General features: G+C 41.0%; 1 protein-coding gene across 4 annotated transcripts in view; it reads left to right on the forward strand.

Annotated features, from left to right (window-relative positions):
• Positions 1-8,747, forward strand: part of LOC131698935 (C-type lectin domain family 4 member E-like) — a 49,242-nt gene extending 40,495 nt beyond the window's left edge. For 2 of the 4 annotated variants that reach the window (XM_058994004.1, XM_058994008.1), the window contains exon 7: positions 7,062-8,747. In XM_058994004.1, the coding sequence (XP_058849987.1) occupies positions 7,062-7,242 (181 nt within the window). In that variant the 3' untranslated portion in view covers positions 7,243-8,747. Of the gene's footprint in view, positions 1-4,141; positions 4,226-4,761; positions 4,908-5,145; positions 5,295-7,061 lie in introns of all 4 variants that reach the window. The other 2 variants (XM_058994006.1, XM_058994007.1) reach the window with 2 other exon arrangements.
• Positions 8,748-9,155: the final 408 nt, after the last annotated feature.

The raw sequence follows: 9,155 nt of genomic DNA on the forward strand, positions 1-9,155 counted from the left end.
GAGTGCGCTGTGGAGGCACATGCGCTGCAGGCGTTGGCACGAATTCCGCTGAAGATGCGGGTGAAAAGATCTGGGTCGGAACGGGACCAATCCACGATACGGTTGTCGGCTGAGAGGGTGGCGGCAGCTTTGGCTGAGAAGGCACGGTGGTATTGATAGAACAAGGTGCCTCCATAGCGCACAGACAATTCGACGACCAGAAAAATATACTGATTTAGCTCCTGTAATCTATGTGGATAAACAGAACAGAGAATGTCACAATAGATGGAGAAAGCAAGGACGAATTCTCTCACAGAAAGGCTTTTTTGAAGACGTGGGTCGCGGGACTTTAGAGTGACTGAAACGTCTCCGCAGTCAACCACTCTGTGATCTAAAAACTCAGAAGAAGCAATGAGAATAGAAACGAGATTAACATCCTTGCCTTCAATTATTAGCTTCCTAATTTTTGGAGAAATAGAATGGCTGGTGATAGCACGGGGAGAAGAGGAACTTGCTACAGTGGCTGAAGAGAGGTTGAACTCTGGAAGAGCAGCGGGGGGTACTGAAGAGGACGTACCAAAAGTATAAGCAGGAGTGCTGGAACTGAAGGCGGGTGGAGCCGAAGAAGGGTTCTCCAGTTTGTCAAGACGGGCGCTGAGGGCTAGCTGAGAGTCTATAATGGGCTGGAGCAGAGATTGCAGTTGATTAAACGTGACCTGAGGGGCGCTGCTGGAGGAGGGGACGGGCGGGGTGAGTGACTGCGGCGGCAGATGCTGTGGCTGCGCTGACTGCGCTGGCAGGGGGAGCTGGGCTGCGAGAGCAGGATCTTGCGCATGCGCAGCAGGAACATGAGCTGAGAACGTAGCAGGAGAGGAGGGCCTGACGGCCAAAGCTTGCAAGCGGGGGGGAAAAATCGGCTCAGCTGACAAAGCTTCACAATAAGTAAGAAATAGGGACATGCGATCTCCACCAACGGGAATGGGAATGGACTTTTCGAAGAGTATTTTCAGCAGCTTGGGTGTCGTCCAATCTTTATAGTGGAGCTGCGGTGGAGGCTGGCTAGCGGAACTGCGCTTTGAGCCCCGCTCTTGCCTAGCTGAAAGCCGGGTAGAAGCAAGGTTGACTGGCGGGGCTGGTGCGGTCATGGACCGGGACGAGGAATGGGAGGGGTCGGAGGCAGGAACTCGTCTGAGTCGGAAGGAAAGGCGTAGGCTGAACGCTTTTCCATTTGGAAGCAGGTAAGACTGCGCGTATAAATCTTGTTGAAACGATAGTCTTCGTAATATATATATATATATATATATATATATATATATATATATATATATATATATATATATTTTTGAGTAATGCGTAACACTACCGGTCAGGATTCAAAAACGAAACACTAGACAGAAAAGGTGCAGGTGATCAGGGCTTAAATAGAAAATAGATGCTAATTAACAGGAAATTAGAAAATTGGGAGATTGAAAGATTGGAAGCACCCAGCTCCACGCCCCCTGAACCACGCAAGCTAACATTAATACAAAAATGACTACAAAAGATTTAGAAGTGAGTAGTCTTTTTGGTTGGGGTAGTATGAGTTTCTCTTCTCAGCTCCACCTCTGAAATTGTCATCTGGATCTACAACGTCTTCCTCGCTCTCTGACTTGCTGCTCTCTTCTAAAGACGGCTGCTCTCTCTCCGGAGGAGTGGGTACGGGGAGCTCATGGCAGTGTGGCACTGGGGCGATGGATGAAGGAAGGTCTGGATACGTGATAGCAGGTACATTCTTGCCAGTCCGACGTTTGGAAGGGTCCACCATGCAGAAGTAGCAGTTGCTTGAGTGGTCAGTGGGTTCCCGCCAAATTCTTGGGATAGCGAACTTCATGGCTCTTTTTTCCCCTCTGTACCATCCTACAAAAATACATTTATTTCACCCATGACTAATGTGTAAGAGATTCTCGCAACATTTTTCATATATGATATATTTTTTCAATAACATTGAAAATTGTAAAACATTTTAAAATTAAAAACTTTTACAATTTTAAAAGTTTTAACAAATTTTATAACATAAAATTCAGAGCAACAATTGTCCATCTTACCTTCCAGAGTTTTTTTTGCAGTGCTCGCAGGTGAAATGAGGTGCCCAGGGTTTGTCTTGATCCCCAACAGGCATGCCGAAATATGCCTTGTAGGCCTCACACATCTTAGCAGATGCTTCCACGGAGTACTTTTTCGCTCTTATCTTGATAAATTGGCCGCAGACATAGCAAAATGCGTCTACCGGATGCTTGCAGCCTCTTGATGCCATCTCAGAAAAATGCAGATATGTATCCACTTAGGCAGCTGGAACTAAACTGAACTGGTGGGCTTAAGGCCCCTGTATTTATACTACTATTTATATTACTGGAAAGTTCTAGAAAGTTCTAGAAGTTACTCCAAGTTTACTCAGCGCTGAATCTATCTGGAATGTTCTGGAAAATAGGTATATTTCAAAATATCACTGTCCTGGTCACAAAAGCAAAGTTTGTGGGGAATAATAGCCATTTTCTATACTTTTGAGGCATAAGCAATTAGGAAATAACACTTACTACCCAGGAACCAAAAAAAAAAAAAAAAAAAAAATTGTTACACGGTGAAATCAGAGTAAAATGATTAGAAATGGAACCAGCATAAAAGATTTTTCAGCTAGTTTATCCCCTAGTTTAAGTCTTTATTTCAAATAGGTTTATTTGTAGCTTTTATTGTTGTTGTGGACTACCATATTCCTTCGAATGTAAGATGCAGCCCAAATTTACCACCTTCAATTTGAGGAAAAAATAAAACATCAAATAAATATGCATTTGCAAAAACACAACCACAATTACGCTGTTGTATCATACAAAACTGACACGAAACAGTGTTGTTGTAAATTAACCGCAGAGCTTGTATATTGTGCTGCATACTACAATACACTCGCGCTACCACCATCTGTCTCCCGACAAACACAGCAATGGGAAAACCTGCTGTGACAGAGCCGCCAGGACCCGGGCTGTACAGACAAGGCTCATTTGCATGAGCGGCGGAGTGTTGCATGCTGGGGGCACTGTTGTGATGGTTTGGCACCGCTCTGCAAAACGAGGACACTTTATTTTATGTACAAAGTTGTTTTAATGCCTGTTTTTGACTTGCCCTGTCCCCCTGTACCTGTCCCGTGTGTCTGCAGTTAAATGGTTGCTGCCACCCTAAGTGGCAGTGGAGTGTGTGACCCCCTGTCCTTGTGTTCTCCTGTGTGTCTCTTTGTTTTTTCTGTCCTTTTAAGGATTGTTTGGAATTGCTATTAAAGAGATTTTAAATTGAGATCTGTTTCCTGTCTCTTCACTCTGAACCATGCTGAACAAGAATGCTACAATACTTAAGATGAAGTCTCTGTCGTACACATACCACCACTCGCTTTTATGGCATCACAAATCCTGGCAACAGCAAGCATGACACTCCACGGCATCTGGCAACATGCAACACAGCAAACACAACAGCATTAAACTGTGCTATTGCTTGGCATGTCAAAAAATACAGGGGTCTGATCAGCATTTCCGATCTGTCCAAGCTGGTACTGTTTGTTAGAAATGCTGCAATTGTAAACGTTTCTCTTGGAATTCCTCAGGAAGCTTGGTTTGTTTTTTCTCAGCAGTGTCACTTGATGATTGTGTATTCGGGCAGATGTCTTTGTTGTCTTTTCTCGGCAGTCAGCCACGTTGCTGTTTGTGTACTCGGGATTTTAATACACGCATCACTATATTGTACTCAAATTCAAGACGCAGGCTATTTTTGAGAAGCAAAAAATGGTTAAAAAAAGGGCTTCTTAAATTCAATTAGTTCTGTCACAGCGCAATGTTTACTCAGAAAGGGAAACAGTGATACAATTTGATTGCAGTTTTCTGATGTCACAGTGTAGGTCCTGTGAAACGCAATGCTCTGATTGGCTGAAACACTTTTAGCATGGTGATGCAGAGTCGTTATTGGCATGAGAAGGATGTTGGTGTGGTTTACCTGTGCTTATCATGTGAAAGATGTCTGAGGGCGCTCTTGGCCTGTGTCATATCTACAGTATTCACCAGTGACTATTGATCTGTGTCACAGTAAGACTAGTAACCCTAGGGTTTGTGTGAAGCTGTTTGACAAAAGCTCTCTCCTTTTGCAGTCTCTGACTTCCAAACCAAGAACCTCGAACTCCAATCCCGGTATTCAGAACTGGAAAGGAACTACACGGACATCTCTGCCAGAGGTGAGTGCTGTTTCAGATTCTATTCAAATCACTTACCTGTATTGTGACAGATTTCTGGAGGGATACGTTTCAGAAACAAATACCAAACACTTACTAATGATCATATCACAAAACTCTGTAATACTTGACTGTGCTCAAGCAGCCCTCTGAACAATCCCCTTCAGATGAGGCCCTGTCACCTGCATGACACAAAGGAATCAGGAATTGCAATTAAAACCCTTAAGATAGACAAAATCGTTAATGAACGAGAAAGAGACACTTCCTTTAAAAAACAAAGCCCTGCAGAGTGGGCCAGCAGTGACAGTGGGAACAGTGAGATTTTCAGTTTGTTTGTTATATTGACAGTATGTTTCATAAATAATAACACATGGCTTGTATTGTCTATTATTGAGCTGGTTAAAGAGAGCTGGGGTTTTTTAATGATCTATGATGTCATCCAGTACCCCTCGCTATCTTTTACATTGTGCCTTTCTTCACATCTACAGCTCTTTCTGTTTAACAGATCAGCACTGCTTCTGTCTCTTGTTCTGCCTCAGTTTGTGATGCCTGTCCACAGAACTGGGAGCTGTTCAATGGCAAGTGTTACTACTTCTCCACTGATAGAATGAACTGGCACTCCAGCCGTGATAACTGCACATCACTGGGGGGGCACCTGGTGATTATAGAGAGCAATGGAGAGCAGGTACGACTATCTTCTTTACAATGTTAGATTTTCAATACACATTTCTGTTGCTCACTTCACTGCTAGCTAACACTGGAAATGAAGTAGGATGTATGATAACAATGTGCAGAATAGTTCTTTCACCCTGAAGCAAACATTGTTAATATATAACTGAGCTTTCACATTCAAACACTTGCACTAGATGACAGACCAACGGCAAAGACACAGCTCAACTGATAGAGGTTTGTTTACTGTTCAGAGATTCCTATCTGAGAAGGTCTGGAACATCACACATGAGGCTAAAATAAGCAACGAAGAAGAGCAATCCCACTGGATCGGCCTGACTGACGCTGTTACTGAAGGAACCTGGCTCTGGGTGGACGGCACTCGTCTCAATGACAAGGCAAAGTACGAGCTTCAATCTCATTCTGAAATCACTGCTGAGGATTAATAGGATAAACCGTGTTCTAAAGCAGTGGTTCTCAAACTTTTTTATTCGCACTCATATGAATTTTTTTCTTTTCAATCTTGGCGGACCACACAATAAACAGTATAGCTGACTGAAAAATAAGCACATAAAAACAACCAACAAACTATAATACTAAGAATAACCGTAGACTTCGCTGTATTTGTTTCAATGCGACGGGAGGGCCTGTTTCTGTGAGCAAAGTTATTTTAAAGTTTTAAGAATCGTTCTAGTTTACTTTTCATAACATGAATTTAACGAGAGGGTAAAAAACATTGTTTTATTTTTAAATTGCTAATTACAGCAGATTTGTGTGAATTAATAATCTACACCCATGAGGTACCAGCACAGTTGGAGCTCCGAATCTCCAGCTATAATCTTTATTTATAAAAAGAACGTTTGGATGCTGCACGCTGATTGGCTGTTGAGGATTTTTTGTTTACCGTACAGTTATACTGTACAATACACGGCGAACATATTTTTGCTGAAGCACAGTTCAATTAATAAATTATCAACACACAACATAGTCAACTCGCAATAAATACACACATTGTTGTGAGAGGAGTTTTTAAAGTTTTTTTTAAAAAAAGAGTGTCATTCCTTTCGTCATATTTGATCTTTTCGAAGGCTTGACAGTGGACAAGTGGCTAGAATTGTAAGAAAAAATACAAAGCAAGGAGACAAAGATTTAACAAGTCAACAACTTAATGAAATCGAAGAAAGCAAATGCTTGGGCAGCTGGTGTTTTTATTGATTTTAAGAAACATAAAGAAATGGTAAATTGACTTAAAAACTCTCTGCATTGGTTGCCGCTTAAGAGCAGGATTGATTTTAAAATGTTACTGCTAACTTATAAGGCTCTAAATGGTTTGGCCCCAGATTACATTTCTGAATTGTTAACGAGGTACCTTCCCACTAGTAACCTTCGAATCGGGGCTTGTCAAGGATTCCGGAGGCTAAGCTTCGTTCTGTGGGCGACGGGGCTTTTTGCTGTTATGTGTCTAGGCTTTGGAATAAACTTCCGCAGGTGATCAAGGACGCTAATACTGTTGATGCTTTTAAAAAATAACTACACGCATATCTATGTACAGGCATTTCATCATGGTTAGGCTTCACTGTGCAATGTTTTATTTTATAGTACGTTTTATTTTTAACAGTATGCTGTGCATTTGTTGTTTGTACTTGGTTTTGTTGTTTTTAGTGTTATTGTTCTAAACTATACTGCGCTTTGAGATGCTTGCATTTAGGCGCTATACAAAATAATTATTATTATTCTATTATATTAACACAGTGTGCTTCCTTTAATTCAACAAACTGCCCTCCTTAGTGTCCCCTAACATGAGCATATTAAAAATCATGGCAAGCCTTGGTAAAGTATAGTTAATGCATAGCATAACCATGGGAAAACTGCAACATGACAGTGCAGGTTTACTGTGGGGAACTTTTAAAAAGCAAACAGCATTGATTAAGTGCTGCAGTGAAACTGGGTCCTATTCACAAAGCTCTAAGCTTTTTGATTCAATTGTATTTTTATATTTGTTTAAGAAACTAGTAACAGTCTAGGGCTGTATCTTTAATGTCAAATATATATAAAAAAAACCCCAAAAAAATCACTTTCATGAAGTGCTGATTAAGTGTTGCAGTGAAACAGTGAGCATGTCCAGTTTAGTGCTGTGATACTGACTGGCATTGCTCCTCATCTCTTTCAGATTCTGGGCCACAAGGACACATGATAAAGGTAAAGAGCCTGATGACTATAATGGAGAGGACTCGTCTGGTGAAGACTGTGCACAACTACACCCAAAGAGGAATTCCAAAGAGACCTGGTTTGATTCTTCATGCAAAAAACAATTTAAAAGGATTTGTGAAACTAAGGCAGTGATAGCCTAATAAGATGATAATCAGGAAAAAATGAAACTAAGGTTACTGAAACACAAAGATAGACTAGAAAGAATAGAAGAAACTCAGTTCAGCTAGACAAGCATGCAGGTCATCCCCCAACATTACCATATTAACCGTTTGATTCCACATTATGAAAAAGCAGAGATAACAATGAGCTGGTGGTGGTTTGTACTGAATGAAGTCTGGCCTTGAGTGCAGAATTGCAACTGAAACATTAAGAATGGTCTACTTGACTACTCCCACTGTCTAAATAACACACGATCATCACGTGTGTAAAACAAGATTGTGAATGGCAGCCATGTGGATTCAATGCATGCTGATTGCACATCATTTAGGTCTTCATGATTGCCTATTGAAGTCAGGGATGAAAATCTCTGAAATAAAAATCATCTTCAGAAACAAGCGGTGTGTGTGTTAGTGCTCTCTTCAGTGCACACGTACGGGTTGTTTAAGATCTGTAAGATGTATCTGTTAACTAGAGTTACTTTTCTTAAATTCACTATAATTCTCATGAAAGAGTTCGTCTGTTTCTTTTGAGTTTGTCTCCCTCTAGTGGCTCACAGAGGGATGACTAACAGTCACACAGGATCCAGACAGTATACGTGCTGTCCAGCTGATCATGTCTAAACTGTATGAGGGCTCTGCTCTGAGCTACAATAGAGCATCCCACTGAAACAACTACTTCAGCAGATTAGTATTATCATTTTATATCCCTTCACTGCACAGCTACCCATTATAAAAGTCATTTTGCCGTTTCCTGTGCTGGTTAACCATTGTTTTTACAACACTTTACAATACATATCTGTGCTTCACCTGCTCGCCTTTGCTTTACCATGATTGTGCTGTGCTTGAAACATGCTTTATATTATGCTGTGCTTTTACCCTGGTATACCACACACTTTTACAAGGGAGACAATGATCATTTTATAGATCTTGAATATTGTGGCTCACTCCATTGTGACTACAGTTCCCATCATCCCTCACTGGTACTACTGGGGCAGAGGATGATGGGAGCTGTAGGCACTGTATTGAATATTAAGCCTTCTGTCTTTTCTCATATTTAAGGTTGTTACCTCATAATGCTCCCTGTATATACAGCGTTCCTATCATACCCCCCTGCTGCTGCAGGGAGCAGCAAGTGAATGGCTGGCTGTCTGTTTAGTTCACAAGCCAGAAAGCTTGCATTGTTACTGATAAAGCAGATTGCAAACACAAAAGGCCAAACTCTGGAAGAATGTGATAAATATTCAGCCAGATTGTAGAGTCAAATTGAACAAGATCATGAGATGCAGGTTTCAGTGTAATGTCTTATTAGTACAATATTCTTCAGCAGTTTGATTAAACTCTTGGTTTCTATATCATTTGAGTTGATTATTATTATTTTTTATTCTATTTGTATTTTCATTTAACTCTGTAGACCTATCAGTGCTGTATTTGGGTAGTGATTCTGTGGGGAATAGGCAAGATTGTATATTATTTGAGTTAATTAATAATTTTTTTTTATTGTTAATTATTTTTTTATTCTATTTGTATTTAACTGTTAACACTACAGAGCTGTATAGAGGTCTATAGGAAAGAGAACTCCACTCAACACTACAGAGCTGTATAGAGGTCTATAGGAAAGAGAACTCCACTCAACACTGCAGAGCTGTATAGAGGTCTATAGGAAAGAGAACTCCACTCAACACTGCAGAGCTGTATAGAGGTCTATAGGAAAGAGAACTCCACTCAACACTGCAGAGCTGTATAGAGGTCTATAGGAAAGAGAACTCCACTCAACACTACAGAGCTGTATAGAGGTCTATAGGAAAGAGAACTCCACTCAACACTGCAGAGCTGTATAGAGGTCTATAGGAAAGAGAACTCCACTCAACACTGCAGAGATGTATAGAGGTCTATAG

The sequence above is a fragment of the Acipenser ruthenus genome, chromosome 20 (genome assembly GCF_902713425.1).
Source record: "Acipenser ruthenus chromosome 20, fAciRut3.2 maternal haplotype, whole genome shotgun sequence".
Taxonomy (NCBI): Eukaryota; Metazoa; Chordata; class Actinopteri; order Acipenseriformes; family Acipenseridae; genus Acipenser; species Acipenser ruthenus.